This window comes from Delphinus delphis, chromosome 3 (genome assembly GCF_949987515.2).
Source record: "Delphinus delphis chromosome 3, mDelDel1.2, whole genome shotgun sequence".
Taxonomy (NCBI): Eukaryota; Metazoa; Chordata; class Mammalia; order Artiodactyla; family Delphinidae; genus Delphinus; species Delphinus delphis.
This window is the reverse complement of record NC_082685.1, coordinates 36751440-36770344: the sequence shown is the minus strand read 5'-3', so window position 1 is coordinate 36770344 and position 18905 is coordinate 36751440. Positions and strand designations below refer to the sequence as shown.

Here is an 18905-nt window from a genome sequence, read left to right as displayed (position 1 = left end):
CCTATCAAGAAATCTCAATTTGAAAATTAGAACTGGAAAAAAAAAAGCCATAGCATCCCTTGGAAACACTATAAGAATACAGGATCTACCTGTTAATTATATATTTTTATATACATCCCTGACTATTGGACCCTGCTTTAGCAAATTCAAGCACCCCAACTCTGGGAGAAGGAGCCCAGGACTTAGAGGATACCAGAGTGTAAAGCTTTGTCCCCAAAGCTGGGCTCAGTAGCCTTGTGGTATTAATATATTCACATTGAGCACAAAAAGGACTGAATCAGTGTAGCATAGGCTTAAATCTCTAGCTCCAGGGAGCATAGATGCACAGAGCCTCCTAAAGTTTTAGTACAGTGTGTACATAATAAGTCACTGGGAGAGGCAGGAGTGATTTCCATCTCTGCCTGCAGATTCTCCACAAAGCAATTAAAATAAATTGCTTTAATTTAAAATACAGTTAAAGTTTGAGCTGGGGTCTGTACAAAGTGTTTTAGGTTCGTTATCCCATTTAAGCTTCATGAAACTTTCCGAGGTAGGTGTTAAGGTTAAGTGACTTGTCCAAAATTATATCACACAGCTGCTAAGAGGCAGAGCAGGGATTCAAACCCAGGCAGTCTGACACTAGAACTTACACTCTTAACCACCATACTGGGCAACAATCCCGTTGCCATGCCAGTGACCCAGAGGAGCACCCTTGAGTATAAGACTCCTTCTCTAATATCTTCCATCACTTCTACCCATTGCTGAGACTTGCTTACCCCCTTCCTAGTCCCTGCTCTGCTCCCAGCCCAGAGCTAGCTGGCCCAGACCAAGTGGGCAACTCCTTATGATTGAGAGATGGGCATGTGCCACTAAGAAACCACCCAGCTGCTCCCCACCAGGGAGAAAAGCAAAGAGTAAATGATTATTTTGCTACTCTCCAGATTTATTGCTGTACCTACCACAGGGTCTAGTATGCTGCCTAGCATTCATTCATTCATTATTTATTCATCCATGTTCAGCTTCCATTCTTTCAACAAACTTAGGTGCTCAGTCCCTTGTCTGGGGGGGTGTGAATGAAAACTTCACACATATTATCACTATTAATAATATTATTGGTTATCATTAGTAACACAAGTAATAATTAAATTACTATTAGTAATTGGTCATAATAGTGGTAATACTATAATACCTTCGTTAATAATAATGATTACAATAACAGCAAATATTTATTGGGCACTTGCCACGCTAAGTGCTATTAATATTAAAGTATTTTTTTCTATCTTAAGCCCTTCACTTTCTGTGTTTAATTCTTACAACAGTGGTATAAGGAAGTTCCAGAAGTCTCAAAATCTTCTTACGCAACCCATCAGAGCACTGAGTTACTCAGTGTTTTGGCCATAAATTCCTGAAAGAGGTTCATTCACCCATGTGATAACAGGATGTTCACTGACCCCTTACAACTGTAAACAAGACAGACATGGTCTTTGCGCTGGGAAAATAACAGAACTGCCCTCTAGATGAAAAACATTTCTTTTCCTTTTACAGAGGGGTTGTAAGCACAAAGAGACAAAATCTCCATGGTTCCCAGAATTGACTGGTGGGCTTGCATCTCTAAAAATGTTTCGTGCTTTGTGCTCTCTACCTCAGCAACATCCGACTGCTTATCATTCCCCAGAATGCTCCTAATATTTTCAAGATGTCCTTCAGCCTCTTTAGTTTTTGTCCTCTTAATGAATTATTCCTCTTTCAACAGACTAACTCAAATATCTTATTAGTGAAGATCTACCAAATTGGTCCAACTGGATGTTTGTTCTTCTTGATGTTAAAAGAAAAGAATGGATTGCTTCTTCCTTTACGCTCAGTAGTGCCTTTATCCCACCCTTCCCCTCCCCCACTAGCCTGTGCATTCCTTGGGATGGGGGAGGGCAGGGACTGTTTCTTATTAGGTTTCTGGTACACAGCTATTGTCACAAGCCCTGTCACATATTATTATTGTCTCTCACATTAATTAAATATTATGTGCCAAGTCCTGTGGGTCCTTGTCTTCTAGATTATATCATTTCTTTCTGCCAAAAAACTAAAGAGGGAGGAACCATTGTTACCCATCCCAATTTTTACGTATGAGGTAAATTTATATATTAAGCTTAGAAGCATTAAGTAATTTGTCCCAGTGTCACACAGCTAGTCAAGTGGCAGAGCCAGAATTAGAAATCAAATAATCAAATAATCCATCTAAAGCATTTTTCACAGCATGTAGCACCTAATAAGCACATAATCAATCAAGGTTAGCTACTAGAATTATTGTCCAAAGTTGGACAGCTAGTAAAGAAGGTGACATTGTAATGCATTTATTTAACTTATATACTTATTTAGTTTGCTCTGAAATTTATAGCCTTTCTATCACACCAGAATTTATTAACAGGATTTCTTGAAGATCATAAGACCAAACCACTTACCTTTTTATAGTTCTTGCTGTATTTAGAAAATTAAGAAATATTAAAAGGTTTCCAAAATTCTGATATATTTTTAATGTTTACTTTCAGTATATTAAAGCTTTTGATTTACACAAAAATATAACTGTATGCATAACCTCATTTAGACATAAATTGAAGAAATAAATTTGATATCCTTCTGGAAAAAGTCCCTCCCAGCTATCTCTGCAATAGATTCTGTGAATTATAGAAAACTAACTAATACCCTGCTGTTCTTGCTGGTAACATGTCTGGCTACCTTAAGGGATATCTCAATATCCCTTATTCTGTATTCCTAGTGGGCAATGCTTGGGGTCTAATAAACATTTAGTAAACATTTCTTGAATGAATGTATAGGCCAACAGTTCACTTCTGGTTCCAGGACCACTTAACACTCTCGAATATTATTGAGGACCACAAAAAGCTTTTGTTTATGTGAGTTATACCTATCAATATTTACTAGTAGAAATGAAAACATTCTTATGTTAATTTGTCCATTAAGATAACAATACACCCATTATATGCAACATAAATAACCTTTTTATAGATACTGTGTTTTCCAAAACAAAAAAATATATATAGTGAGAAGAGTGGCATTGTTTTACAGTTTTGCTAACCTCTGCCTTAATAGAAGACATCTGGAGTCTCATCACTCCTTCTGCGTTCAGTTCATTGCACTATCACAGGACACATAACCTTTAGAAAAATCCATTGTACGTTCATGAAAGAAGGAGTATGGAAAAAGGAGATAACAACTTAGTATTATTGTCAACACTGTTTTTATCTAGCGGTAGACCCCTTGAAAGACACACTTTGAGAAACATAAGAGGGAAAACTTTATTTCTGGACAAGGTTCATGCTTCAGGTTCATGCTACTATACACAGCATAGCTGACATGAAAGAGGTCGTAACGGAGGTGTAAAAGGAACATCATAGAAACAGCCTTTCGCTTTTCCTTTTTTTCCTGCAGTGCGTAGTAGCGCGGACTCTTGCCGTAACCCAAGACGGTAACCGTCGCTCATATTTAAGCCCGGACAATGACGTCACACAGCGACAGCAACGCCCTGTCACCCTGAGGTTTTACTACATTTCCCAGGATGCTTTGCCAACAGCGACGGTATTGGTCAGCGCCGACGGAAGAGCATCTGACTGAGCGGAAGTAGAGGATCTCAGAGGCGAAGAAGGTGAGGACGAGAGGAGCTGTGAAGCTGTGAGTAGCCCCACAGGTCTCTTTTCTTAGCGGTGAGGGACACAGCTACGGGACGAACCTTTGAGAAGGAAGGGTGGGGTGGCCCTATGGGGGCCTGAGGCCCCCACAACTCTGAGGCCTCAAACCCCTGTGTTTTTCCACTAGACCTGGGAGCGGGGAGAAACAAAACGTTGCTGTGGAGGCAAAGTCTCCGTAATAAAATCGTGCTGTTTTAAGTTTTCTTGGGACGAGCTGGAGCGAATTCGGGTTCTTGTCGCAACACAAGGGTCGTTGGCGTGATTTTACTGCGACCGGAGGGGCGGCGGTGCTGACGATCTGACTCAGCTTCTACAGCACTGGTTCTCAATTGGCTGCACGTGAGAATCACCTCGGATGCCTTTTTAAAGATACAGGTGCCCTGGCTCCACGCCAGAGCAACAAATCAGAATCTGGAATATAAGATCTGGGCAGCAGAACTTGCTAAAGCGTCCCAGGTGTTAACGTTGTGCAGCCAGGGTTGAGAGCCACGCTTTTCGTGGCTGATTCTGACCCCCTCGGGAATGCTGATTAGGGCCACCTGAGCCAGGGCCTCCCACTATAACCTGCGTTGGCTCTACCACACGCATGTGGGGGAAGTTGATGATGATTCTTTTGGCACGGATTGTATTTTTAGCTCCAACAGAAACTTATTTTTGAGCTTCGTGTGGTGGTGCTGGAAAGACAGGCCGTGGTTCCTTATTTATGATCTGGCTATTCGTTCTGAATAAAAATTATTAGAGACGCTTCATTTTTCTTGCCATTGTTTTCGCTTCTGCCTATTTCTTGCTACCCCGACAAACTGAGAGCAGTGGAAAGTGGAAGAACCACATTAAAATCGGTGTCTCGTTGCTTATAAGAAGTTCTGAAAAGGGAATCAGTTAAAATTACATTTGGCATTATTTATGGGCGTATGATGCCCTTTATATATGAATATATAAATGCATTAGTTCCAGTGAAAGGAAGTTAGGGTGTGATTTGGGCTTTGATGCAGAAGTTTGTTTAGGTGTGATAGGTAGGATTTGATAGATAGATACCATTACCTAACATGTTTTCTCTTTCCCAGAGTTTCAGCTTCACCTCCCTCACTGATTCAGCATGGGGGAGAAGTCAGAAAACTGTAGGGTTCCAGAGGATCTGTTCAATGGTTTGAAAGTAACAGAGCTCCAGGAAGCAGAGCGTGTTGACCCTCCAGTGTCTAATGCCAAAGATCACCATTCCCAGAGCAAGCTGCTTAGCGATGTTGAGGCCCATCCCCAGGAGGACCAAGAAGAAGAGGAGTGCTTTCATGATGCAAGTGCCTCATTTGAGAAGGAAGAGCCAGGAGTGGGCAAGGTTGAGAACAAACCTGATAATGATGTGAATTCTTCTGAACTAGATGAAGAATACCTAATGGAACTGGAAAAAAACATGCCAGATGAAGAGAAAAAGGTAAGTGTTTTGTTTATTGTGCATGATCTGTCATGTAAACTGCTTTTTAAAGTGAATAAATGTGGCTGATGCTCTATCATAGACTGCTTCATTTGTGGTAAAGAGTGACTTGCCCATCTGTATGTTTGTTGTTTTAGTAGTGATGGATCTGAGATAAATCAGTGGCATGGTGGGGCAGCATTGAGTGTGTCTGCATAGCAAAGAAATTTCCTTTTTTTCCTGTGAACTTTGAGTTCTTACGTTCATCTTGTGTAATTGTTTCTAACATATATATATATATATATATATATATATATATATACCTTTTAGCTTTTTTTAATGATCTATGGTTGGCTGCTGAAATTCCTGTAATGGCTATTTTTTTGGTCAGACTTTATAGAATTATGGTATGCTGCTTGTTTATGCTAATCCATTGTTAGCAAAAAGACTGCCTGGATTTCCTGGTGGTAATGATTTGGCTACAGAGAGCAGTGACTGGGACCTGTGTCATTTACAGTTCGTTCTTGAGGAACAGAATTGTGTGTGATGGTAGCTGTCATTTGTTAAACACCAGAAATGTGCCAGCCACTGAGCTTAAAATGTTACTTGTGTTTTAATCTTCACAACATGCCTATGACATATACTGTTAACAACCTATAAGAGAACAGCTTAGAGTAGTACAGTAACTTGCCTGAAATCACATACCTAATAAATAGCAGAACTGATTCTCAAACCCAGATCTCCTTGATTCCAAAGCCAAAATATGTAGAACTTAATAACAAAAACAGCTGTCTTCCTACAAAGCAGATGTCCTAATAAAATGCACACTTTCCTGCTACTTTGCCCTGGGCTTAGTAACTGAGCAAGCCTTCACTTTGGGAAGGAGAGGCTTAGTGTCCTCCATATATCCTTCCTTCTGATCCCGTAAGCAAGGTCGCATGAAGAGTTACTGTAATATCTGAGTTTGCAAAGAACGTGAATGAGATTTGTGGCTTATGCCTCTGAAGAGCTCACTCAGTGAACAGGTTATGATGGATTGGTGCTGGACTGAGATGGTAAATGTGCAGTGTGAGAATGGGAGTGGGGAGGTAGTGGAAGGTGAGGAAAACCTCACCTTCCTTAGGCCTTGTCTGTGTCCTTCCTTAGGCACTTTTCATGATCAAATCTGTTGGTTTTAACATGCATATGTTAGCTTTTGTGTTAGTGTGTGCTACCAGAAGAGAAGGATAAAGGGCAGAAATGAGCCCAGTTCATGAACGACCTCACCAGAAATGGCTCGGAAAATTAAATCAAGTACCGTACAGTAACATCAGGGCAATGATTTTCCAGAAAGTGAGTGTTTGGTTCAGCTTTCACATCACTGGTGCAGGCTTTTTAGAAACATTGACAAAACGTCTATGTTAAAATGTTAGCAATGCTTTTCTAATACTTTAATATATTTTGCCCTGATACAGAGGATTGCCATCGGTTTGACAATTGAGTGGTTTGCCTCAAAATGTTACATACTCTGCTCTCCATCCCCATTATAAAAATTAAGGTATAATTTACATGTTGTGAAATTGTTTAAGCTCTGATGTGTACAGCTCAGTGAGTTTTTTGTTTGTTTTTTTTTTTTTGCGGGGTGGCGCTGCGTTGGGTCTTTTGTTACTGCGTGCAGCCTTTCTCTAGTTGCAGTGAGTGGGAGCTACTCTTCGTTGCGGTGCGCAGGCTTCTCTTGTTGCGGAGCACGGGTTCTAGGCGCGCAGGCTCAGTAGTTGTGGCACATGGACTTAGTTGCTCCGTGGCATGTGGGATCTTCCCAGACCAGGGCTCGAACTCATGTCCTCTGCATTGGCAGGCGGATTCTTAACCGCTGTGCCACCAGGAAAGTCCCGCTCAGTGAGTTTTGACAACTGTGTACACCTGGGTAACTCACCCCAATTGTAGTATTAGCTATTTTTATGCTGCTTTAATAAATATCTCTGTGAAATTAATATTAGGAAACCAGCAAAACAGATGAAGAAATGTCTCTTTGCTGCACATAAGGTTTGGTTTTATGGGTCATTGGGAAAAGGATATGTTTAAGCTTGATTCTTTTAAAGTAGACAAAGTTCAGATAATTCAACAACAAAAATAAACACAAATGGCCACAAAATGTGCAGACTTTCAGCCTCACTAATAATTTTTAAATGCAAATTAAAACATGTCTCATCTCTCAGATCAGAACATTGATCTGATGTTGACAAGAAGAGGAGGTAGGAATTCATGTACTGATATTGGGAGTTTGGATTGCTACATCATTTCTATGGGGTACAGATATCAAATTTTTATATGAACATTTCTCTAGATCAGGGCTACCAGTGGAACCTTTTGCAATGATGGGAGTGTTCTGTATCTACACTGTCAAGTATGGTAGCCACCGGCCATTGACTGCCACATTTTAACAGTCATCTGGCTGTTGAGCAGTTGAAATGTGGCTAGTACAGCTGATAAAATGAATTTTTAAATTTTTTATTTCAGTTAATTTAAGTGGTCACACGTGCCTAGTGAGTACCATATTAGACAGTACAGCTTTAAACCTGATTCTCTTCTAGTCACTTATTTTAAGGAAGTTATTAAAAATATGTATAGATGTATATATAAAGATACATTGCAGGATCATTCATAATTTTAGAAATTTTAGAAAACTAGAACTAATGTTGAACAGAGGGTATTACTTTAAACATTTTTGGCATATTTATGTGGTAGTGTACAATGTAGTCATTAAAGAGATAAATATTAGTATTGGCATGGAGTAATGCCTGAATGTTAAATGTATTAATAAGCAGGTGTGATAATATGATTTATAATAAACATGTATTTGGTGTTTGTCCAGTTCCTGGCACAGAGTTCCTAAAACCTTTGGGATTTCCTAGGTGGAAAGAGATAAAGGTTCATTTTGTTACTCATAACAAGCCTCTTTCAACCACACCTGAGTTAATGTTAATGTGATGACTTTTGGAAAGCCCCTAAGGATGAGGTCTAGTTGTCAGAGTTTGGAGCTCTCAGCCTCACCCCACTTCACCCCCATCTCTGGGGAAGGGAGAGGGGCTGAAGGTTGAGTTAATCACTAATGACCAGTAATCACTAATGACCAGTGATTAATCAATCATGCTAACTTAATGAAGCCTCCATAAAAAACCCAAAGGATTGGGTTCAGAGAGCTTCGTAGTTGGTGAACACATATAGGTGGTGGGAGGGTGCATATCCATAGGGCATGGAGGCTCAGTGCCCCTTCCCACATACCTTGCTTTATACATCTCTTCCATCTGACTGTTCCTGAGTTATGTCCTTTATAGTAAAGTGGTAACCTAATAAGTAAACTGCTTTCCTGAGTTCTGTGAGCCCCTCTAGCAAATTAATTGAACCTGAGGAGGTGGTCGTGGAAGCCGCCAACTTATAGCCCATGGGTCAAAAGCAGAGGTGACTGCAACAACATGGATGGACTTGGAGGGCATTATGCTAAGTGAAAGAAGTCAGACAAAGACAAATACTGTATGATATCACTTATATGTGGCATCTAAAAAGTAAAACAAACTAGTGAATATAACAAAAAAGAAACAGACTCACAGATACAGAAAACAAATTAGTGGTTACCATTGGGGAGGGGAAGGAGGGAGGAGCAAGATAGGAGTAGTGGATTAAGAGGTCCAAATTACTATATTCAAAATAAATAAGCTACGGGGATATGTTGTGCAACACAGGGAATATAGGCAAAATTTTATAATAATTATAAATGGGGTATAATCTTAAAAAATTGTGGATAACTATGTTGTACACCTTTTATGTAACATATAATATTGTACACCTTTTATGTAACATATAATATTGTACATCAACTACAGGAAAAAAAGAAAAAATATATAAACAGACCAAAAAAAGTAGAAATGACAGCCTGGACTTGCAGTTGGTATCTGAAGTGAGGATGGAGCCAGTCTTGTGGAACTCAGTGCTTAACCTGTGGAGTCTGACCCTATCTCTAGGCAGATAGTGTCAGAATTGAGTTAAAGTGTAGGACATTGGCTGGAGTCCACTGCAGAGCTGGAGTTGCTTGGTGTGGGAGAAACTCCTACACATTTGGTCACAGAAGTGTTCAGAGTGAGTGTTGAGAGTAGAGGAGACACCCAGGTGTTTTCTCTTTATAGAGGGTTATGGAACAGTCAGTGATGATTCCTTTTACGTTAAAAACCTGTGTGAAAATATGTTTATACATGAAAGTTTGGCAGGATATACACCAAATTATAAAAAGTGAGTAGCTCTAAAAGGTGTGATTATTGGGAAGTTTTCATTTATATTTAATATAATTTTGTAATGTTTGCTTTTTTTATGGTAAGCATGTATTACATTTATGATCAACAACAATAAAAGTTATTCCAATTTGAGAATATAAATAAAAACTTGATTCTTTACAACCAGGGTGGACTTTCTACTAAAGAAAAAAGCACATAAAGCTGACCTTTGAGGATTTGGGAAAGATATGCTATCATAGGATATACGTATTACTAAATGTATCAAGTATTAATAGCTAAAGTCTGGGGCTTCCCTGGTGGCGCAGTGGTTGAGAGTCCACCTGCCGATGCAGGGGACACGGGTTCGTACCCTGGTCCGGGAAGATCCCACATGCCGCGGAGCTGCTGGGCCCATGAGCCATGGCCGCTGAGCCTGTGCGTCTGGAGCCTGTGCTCCGCCACGGGAGAGGCCACAGCAGTGAGAGGCCCGCGTACCGCAAAAAAGAAAGAGAAAAAAAAAAAAGCTAAAGTCTGTTATTCAAGCTGACTTGACTTGCCCTGTGGCTGAGAAGATGATCCAGGCTCAAGAGGGTGCCAGTTCTCAGCAGATCAAGAGTAACAGAGGAGGAAGGCAGTTAAGATTCATTTAAAACTGGCAAAATCTCTTAAGGAAAGCACTATGTGTGTGTTTGTTTCAGCAGCAATCTTAACTGTTTGTGAAACCTTAAATGTAGCTATGACTACCTAGAGGAATAGGATTTTAGCTTACATTTGAGATGTACTAGATCTGCAAAGCAAATAATTGATTCTTTTTTTTAAATTTATTTATTTATTTTTGGCTGTGTTGGGTCTTCGTTTCTGTGCGAGAGCTTTCTCTAGTTGCGGCAAGCAGGGGCCACTCTTCATCACGGTGCGCAGGCCTCTCACTGTCGCAGCCTCTCTTGTTGAGGAGCACAGGCTCCAGACGCGCAGGCTCAGTAGTTGTGGCTCACGGGCCTAGTTGCTCCGTGGCATAGTCGGATCTTCCCAAACCAGGGCTCAAACCCACGTCCCCTGCATTGGCAGGCAGATTCTCAACCACTGCGCCACCAGGGAAGCCCCAAATAAGTGATTCTTAAAGGCTTGGCTGAGGAAGACATATCTGGTAGCAGATGAGAATTATTGCTATAATAATATTCTGATACAAAGATGCTTATAGTTTGGGGACCTATGGAATATACTGCATTGTGGTGATATTGATGTAAGAGAATCATCTTTTGTGGGCTGCTTGTCAAAATGGGGTTCTTATGCCTCACGTATAAATTCTCTCATTCTTGTGCACGCACTAAAGTTTGAGGACCACTGTCATGGGGCCTTGCACATAGTCTTCCTTCATTAAATAGCTGAATAATGTTTTCTCTCTCCCATGAGGGCCAGTAATTGGTCTTACAAATTACAGAGATTTTATCATTCATTTATTCAAGAAATGTTTGCATTTCTTCCACATGCCAGGCATTGTTTGAGGCACTTAGGAATACAGTGGTGAATAAGACACACATCTCTCATATGTATATTCTAGTTGGTATGGGTGGGGTGGGGGGAATGATAAGATGAAGTGAAGTAGGCATGGGAGTTGGAACCATGGGCAGGACTACTTAAAATTGGTTGGTCAGGAAAGGCCTCTCTGGGGAGGTGCCATTTCGGGAAAGACTTGGATGGGAAAAGGAGTCAAATGTGTATCTGAGAGGAAAATATTCCATAGAAGGGGAGCAGTTAGTATAAAGACCCTACAGGTGTGGCTGTATTCTTGGCATGCAAGGAGTGGAAGGGCCATTAGTGGGAGCATAGTGATTAAGGAAGAGAATCGGGGGATGAAATAAGAGAGGGTCTGATGATGGAACACTTTGTGAGCCATGGTAAGGGATTTGAATTTTTTTCCAAGTGCAGTAGGAAACAGATGGGTAGTTAAGCCAGCGGAAAGATGAAAGTTATTTCCATCTTATTAAGAGTATTCTGGTGGTTGTGCAGAGAACGCAGGGGGTGGGGGCAGAGTGGAGCACGGGGACCAGCTAGGGCCTAACATGGCGAGCTGGGCGAAGATGATGGTAGCTTGAACTGTGGATCGAGTGAAGGTAAGTGAATGATTTCAGGCTGCATTTTGGAAGTGGAGTTGACGAGACATACTGGATTCAGTTGGGAGGGCTGGAGTGAGAAATAAGCTTGATTCCTTGGCTTTGGCTACTGGGTAGCTGGTGATGCCCTTTACAAATATGGAGATGATGGAGGGACTTGGAGTTCGTCAGGGCTCTGGTGATTTAATTCTTGCTTGCAAATGAAAAAGCTTTTTTATTTGTAAGCCCAAATGCAGATTTCGTCCTTTTAATGGATTTGCTCCCTGGTGCCAGTTGTCGGCACATAGTGTTCATTTACAAATGCGTAGATACAGTTAAGTAATAGATACAAAAGTCTGTTGCTTGGTGAACGTGGGCTCACAACATATGGTTTCTGGGATTTTAAAACGTTTTCCTTAGGTTCTGAAACTGTAAAGGATTGTTTTTTCCTTTAAGCCTGTGTAGTCTTTAAACAGGAGCCATTATTGAAGTATTGGTTTAGTGCCAAAGTTCTATATCAGTCTTTCCCCCGTCGCTCTCATTTTTCTTAAATCCCACATAATCCTTTTGATTTCCATGTTTCTCCTGCCTCATTGCAATATTTTCATAATCTTATCAGTGTTGTAACAATGGACATGTTTGCAGGGAACAATTCTCTTGGTTGCTTCCAGAAAGTTTTCAGTAACTTTTCTATAGTGGCCTGCATATTCTGTTAACCTTATGAGAAAACCCTTTCTGATTTGTTTCCCTTAATGGGCATCCTTTTGAACTAAGGTTGCCATATTTACCAATTTCTTAGAGTTTACCAGCATTGAGTTTAATGAATGCTATTGGCAAGTGATTAAATAAAATCCTAGAATTTAAGAACTGGAAGGGACCTTAGATTTTTTTTTAATTTAATTTTTTTATACAGCAGGTTCTTATTAGTTATCTACTTTATACATATTAGTGTATATATGTCAATCCCAATCTCCCAATTCATCCCACCACCCCCACCACCCCCACCACCACCCCCACCACCACCACCACCACCACCACCCCCACCACCACCCACCCCCAGCTTTCCCTCCTTGGTGTCCATATGTTTGTTCTCTACATCTGTGTCTCATTTCTACCTTGCAAACAGGTTCATCTGTACCATTTTTCTAGATTCCACATATATGCGTTAATATACAATATTTGTTTTTCTCTTTCTGACTTCACTCTGTATGACAGTCTCTAAGGAAGGGACCTTAGATTTCTGATTCTGAGTTTAAACCAGGGGAAGTAAGGGTTGTTTTACCCTAAAACATTTGGAAGTTATCTGCTGATGGAGAAGTTAAAGTGGCATTCAGTGTTTCCGGTGTTTATTAAGGAAGATCTCTCTGTGTAGATCAGTGGTTCTCAAACTTAATTGTGTCTAAGAATCACAGGAAACTTACTAAACATGCAAAGCCCTCAGAAGCGTTTGATACCACAGACTTGTGAGGTGGCATCTACTTTGTTAATAAGCATCCTCAGGTTTTTTTGTTTTTTTTAATTGAAGTATAGTTGATTTACATATTGTGTTAGTTTCAGGTATACAGCAGAATGATTCAGTTATATTTTTTCTTGATTATATTCCATTATAGGTTATTACAAGATATTGAATATAATTCCCTGTGCTATACGGTAAATCCTTGTTGCTTATCTCCCAGGTCATTTTGGTTCAGGTAGAACTGTGGCCACACTTTGGGAGACAGAGGGCTAGATGGACACAGATGACTAAGCTTCCAAAACAAGAAGTATTGATTAACCTGTATAGTGACTCCATCCAGCATCAGAAGAGCTTAATAATAGGATATTTTCTTTTACCCAGATCTGTGCTCAAGGTCTAAAAAACTTAAAGAAAGAGTTGTTGGGCAGAATTTAAGCAGTACCAAAATAAGAAAATTTATTTCTGTTAAATTGAGTTTTGGGAGATGGGATTTTCTGAGTTAAGAAACAAGGAAGTATTTTCAATATCAGTCATCTTTCCTCAGAAGGGTAAGACTTAATGAGAGTCAGGTTCTAACTATAACCAAAATCTGGAGATTCTCCCTCCAAACTCCTAGTGGACTAGTAAAAATGACTTGTGGAAAGAGCAAGTGTGTCTATATCTGTAAGGCAAGTGATGTCAGATTTCAAAGAAAACAAAACTGAAGCTTTTGTTCCCTTTTTAATGATAAAGAATTCCCTTCAGAATAATTTGTAGGACTGGTGTCCCTAGGCCTTTCAGTTTGAGGTTTCCTTATCCCACCTAAATAGGACTGAAGCAGAAAGTTTTATTGCATAGGCTTCCACTTTCCAGCCTTTTAGCAAGTGTGTAGCTTTTTTTAATCATCCTTTTTACCCAGGTGTGATTGATCTCTGCTTACTGTGCTTGACTAAGTTTGTGCCAAGTTTTATTTTGTAGCAGTTACTTTACAAAGCTGCAGGGGGAAGCAGATAGCTGCTGATAGAGTTACAGTATGGAAGTTAACTTGCTGATGTGAACCTCTTGTTTTTCTCCGTTGTCTATTAAACACATGGTCACTGTAGAATTATTTAATTAACACATTATTGACCAGAGACATATTAATACGTTTTTGTAACCTGAATGTTATTGACCAGAGACGTATCAATATGTTTTTAGAGAATGATACAGTTAATTAATATCACCATGCTAAGTTGTTAGAGCTTAAATTGATCAAGGGTTCATTACACAACTTATGATTGCCGTTATCATTCACATTTTCCTCCGTTAGGTTTTTGTTCCAACCTTGTGTATATTATAAATGCAAGTTTATTACCATAATATTTTCTAAAATGACGCATCGTGAAGTTTTGAATGAAGAAGAATTTTTCAGTGAATTTTATGCAGATACTTTCTCTGATTGTCCGAGCGACATATATACTAGTGTCTCAGAAGATGATAGTTCTTCAGAGTATAGTTCTGATTCAGAGGATGTGAGTATTAGACCAATAAAAAGAGAAAAAACCTTAGTGATTGATTCTAACACGGAAAGTGAACATGAAACTTACGGTGCTGGAGAATGCTCCTTTGCTTCTACAGGAGAGTGGATTGAAGACAACATTTCACGAAAATTAGAAGACTTTACAGGTGTGTCAGGTGTAACTATTAAATATAACCACCCACAAAGTGTTAGTGAAATAACAATTTTTGGTGATGACTTTTTCGAGTTGGTCGCTTCTCAAACAAACTTGAATCACCAACAGAATGAAAAATCATATAAAAGTATGATGAGGCTTTAAAATGGACTGATGTGACCAATAGTGACATGAAGAAGTTTCTTGAATTAATAATTTTGATGGGACAAATAAGAAAGTCACACTGGAAAGAATATTGGTCGACTGATCCCTTAATATGAAATACCTATCTTTCCAAAGATTATGATGAGAAGAAGGTTCGAACAAATAATGACGTTTCTTCACTTTAACGATACCTCGGAAACTCCACTTCCTGCAGACAGAATTTCAAAAGTTAAACCTCTCTTGGATTATTTTCTACCAAAGTTCCAGTCAATCTATATACCCAAACAAGAGCTATCACTTGATGAGGCGATGAAAGTGGAGAGGATGATGCAGATTCAAAACCTGTAATCCCAGAAAACTTACAAAATAATGGAATTCTGATCAGCATGGTTAGGGAAAGTGAAACTGGATATATATGCAACCTTGGGATTTACAACAGTGTGTCCACATCTGAAATATTGTTGAAAAATAAAACCAGAGTTTTTGAGGCTATAAGAGAGAATCGTGGTCTACCAAACCAATTAAAGGAGATATCTAAAAACCTAGAGGGGAGAAATGACATTCTTACTGAAGGGAGAAGTGATTCTTCTATGGAAAGACAAGAGGTTAGTCTACATGGTGACAACTATTCATGACGCCTCCATGGCATCTACAGGAAAGGAAGACAGGAGGACTGGCTATCAGATAACTAAGCCCACTTGTATATCAGAGTATAATAAATAAAGGAGTTGATCAGCCTGATCCATATCTGGCAAACTTCAGTATCTTCCAGAAAACTTGAAAATGGTATAAGAAAGTGGGTTTCTCTTTGAGTAATTGTGGTTTATTCAATGCGTTTAAGATTTATTGTAGCTTTAATGCACAGAATAAAATGACTTACAAGCAATTTTTGTTAGCAGTAGCTAGGGAATGGGTAACTGACCATGCTGGTGAATGTAGTGGTGGTCCCGCACCTAGTCCTTCTTGTGGCATTTCTAAAAGAGCCCCCCGCAAATATCCACCTTGTCGACTATCAGGTAAAATAAAAGAACATATTCTAGAGGAAATAATACCCACAGGACTGAAAAAAGAAAAATGCTGCCAGAAAGTGTAGAGTCTGCTCTTCCAGGGGAAAGTGCAGTGAAACCCGCTATATTTGTAATAGATGTTCTGTTCCCCTACACAGAGGTGCCTGCTATACTGCCTATCACGCGCTAACAAAATATTAGAATGCTTTAGTAAGACATGTACAAAGTTTCAAATAAAGTGCAAAAATTTGTTGATACTTACTCAAATGTGGCTGTTTCAGTGTTCACTTACATAACAAATTGCTGGCCACAGGCGTTACTTTCTGCAAAAATCCCCCGGTCAGTAACGTGTTAAGAGAAGATTTTTTTTAATGTAAAAAATTTTTTGCAAGTGCAAATTTTTATCATTTAATAATGAAATAATGATAGAAGGGATATACACTTTTAAGTTCCAAGTCAAGTGTGTTTATGTTGTGTTCACTGACCTAAAGTATAGGGAATATCCCTAGCCAGCCACTTCATTGAGTGGGTCTCTGGTGGAGAGTGGTTGTTTTATGATTGATAAGGGAATGGTTGAACACCTGACATTTTTGCCAGGTTACGCCAGTATTTAAAGTTATATCAGTTGGAGTTCTCTAGGATTTTGAGTCACAGAAAGCCATTCCAACAACTAAGCTTAAAAAGGAATTCACCTGTTTTTTTCTAGTACTTATATGGGTTCACTTTTTACATTTAGGTCTGCAATCCACTTAGCGTTTATTCTTGTGTATGGTGTGACATAGCAATCTAATTTTATCTTTTTACAAATGACTACCAACTTCTCCCAGCGCTGTTTTTAAAAGTCCATCTTTGCCTCAGTGATCTAGTTAAATTTTAGTATCAACTAAGACCAAGTTTGTATCCTTTCCGAAATGCTTACCTTCTTCCTGTTTGTCAGATAATCATTTAAAACCTAACTTAGTTTATAGTGGCATTATTTGTCAAAACAGAGAACCTCATTTAGACTCAGACTGGGACACCAGAGATTTGTGTGGTAATAAAATTTCAAAATAACTGGAGAATTGATTAGTATAGAAGTAAGCATGCAGTTGAGATGGTTTTCTGTGATATATTTCAATACTTTCATCTTTAAGAAAGTACTGTTCCCCATGTCATGTGAATTTCTTTTCTTCAAAAATAAATTATTAGTTATTAGTTTGGCTCACAAAATATAGGGAAGACTAACACAAGGGCTATGCCTGTGACCCCTTGGGCTGTACTTCCCTTCCATAAACACCTTTTAGAACCCCAGACTCATGCTGCCAAAGCATTCTCTCACATCTTAACAGCTGCAGAGTATAGTATCCGACCACGTGGGAAGCTTAAACAGACTCCCTGTAAGCGATACGGGGGGTCCCTTCCAATTAGGTCTTCCAGCTCACTTTTGCCGGTATTAGGACAGCACTGGTTGTTCCAGCTGCCCATGTCCTAAAACTCTCATGAATGAACAGGTCACAGGCAAATTACGCCTGCACAGCCCTTATAACTTTTTAAAAGTTTTTAAAAAGGCCTTTCTTAAACAGGAGTGGCTAAGGCCCCTTCGCTATATCCAGTCTTCTAAGCCCCAGGCTGCCTGTGGCACCTGGATGGCAGTCCCTGGGGGTCCCCCACATCCTAGGGTGGCGATGGAGGAAGGGCAGGCCAGGCCAAGCATGAAGAATAAACAGTCAGTTTTATTGGGCTCAGACTAGGAATCCATGGGTCTTGAGGACCTCTGTGAATTTGTCAGTTTTCTTCTCTATGTTCTTTTCGGCCTGCTTCCGTAGCCTCGTGACCTGCTTCTTTTTCCGGTAATGGATCTTGGCCTTCTCCTTTCTCTTCTCCCCCAGGGCAGCTGTTACTGCCTGGTACTTCCAGCCAACCTCATGAGCCAGGCGCCCTAGGTAGGCAGACTTCCGCGTGGGCGTCAGGCGCACAACCTTGAGGGCAGCGGGAACCGCCAGACGCTTTTTCTTGTCATAGGCTGGCGGGAACCCTTCAAACATCTTGAGGCGGTCCAGAGTGGCCTGGTCTCGCTTGGTCTTGTGGGGCAGCATGCCTCGCACTGTCTGCCCGAAGATGCGGCTGGGGGCTCGGAAGTGGTAGGGGCCGCGGGAGGGGTTGCTGTTCATACGCTTGCGGAGGAAGGCCAGGTACTTCCACTTGTTTCTGTAGAAATTGCCAGAAGTGTTGATGCCCTCACGGCGCACAGCCACCACCTTTTGACCCAGAAGCACCTGCTCGGCCACGATGGTCGCCAGGCGGCCCAGGAGATGGCCTCGGCCATTGAGCAGCAGGACCTGCCCCTCCACCATCTTCAGCAGCCACCTGGGAAAACATGTGAATTTCTTTTACCCAATGACACAAGAAAATAATTTCCTGGAAAACATAATAAAATAAAAGATCCCGGGCATCCCTGTATTTGTAAAGGCAAAGAATAAGTTTTAAACACTTGCAGATTGAATTCATCCCTCTGCAAGGAATCCATTTTGCTAACTCAGTGAAAAATGGCCTTGGATTAACTATAGAAGAATAACCCAAGACCTGTGGTGCAAGTCCCTGATTCAGTGAGGTAGAGGTTTATTTTTAACATAAACCTCTACCTCAAAATGACTAAACATCAGATCTCTGGGACTTGATGACATGTTCTAGAGCAGTGTCATCTTCTTTTCAAGTGCCCTAATTCTTGGTAGCAAGGGAATTTAAAGTCACTTTTTCTTCAGGACAGTGAAACATATAAGCTCTGTGCTTATTACCTTTTTATAGCAGTTCCTGTGCCTTGCTCAGTTACTTCCTCCTGTGAACAATTCTTTATTTCCATACCTGTGGAAGAAAATATAGTCTTGTGGTTAAAAGCATAAAAGGTTAGACAGATCTGTCCTAGCTCCATCATTTAACTTGATGTAAAGTGGGATAATAATAGTACCTGTCGGGCTTCCCTGGTGGCGCAGTGGTTGGGAGTCCGCCTGCCGATGCAGGGGACACGGGTTCGTGCCCCGGTCCGGGAGGATCCCACATGCCGCGGAGCGGCTGGGCCCATGAGCCATGGCCGCTGAGCCTGCGCGTCCGGAGCCTGTGCTCCGCAACGGGAGAGGCCACAACAGTCAGAGGCCCACGTACCGCAAAAAAAAAAAAAAAAAAAAAAGCATAATGAATATTACAAATTTTTAGAATTATGCTAACCTCAGTCAATAATCCATAAATTA

At 40.4% G+C, this 18905-nt stretch overlaps 1 protein-coding gene and 1 pseudogene across 2 annotated transcripts in view; one reads left to right on the top strand and one right to left on the bottom strand.

Moving 5' to 3' along the window:
* The window catches only part of TTC1 (tetratricopeptide repeat domain 1), a 73501-nt gene that overhangs the window by 16766 nt on the left and 37830 nt on the right, over positions 1-18905 (top strand). The window contains exons 2-3 of one of the 2 annotated variants that reach the window (XM_060008437.1): positions 3421-3634; positions 4742-5106. In XM_060008437.1, coding sequence (XP_059864420.1) covers positions 4774-5106 — 333 coding nt within the window. In that variant the 5' untranslated portion in view covers positions 3421-3634; positions 4742-4773. Of the gene's footprint in view, positions 1-3420; positions 3661-4741; positions 5107-18905 lie in introns of both variants that reach the window. The other variant, XM_060008436.1, reaches the window with a different exon arrangement.
* LOC132421980 (large ribosomal subunit protein uL13 pseudogene) lies at positions 17355-18320 on the bottom strand (annotated as a pseudogene).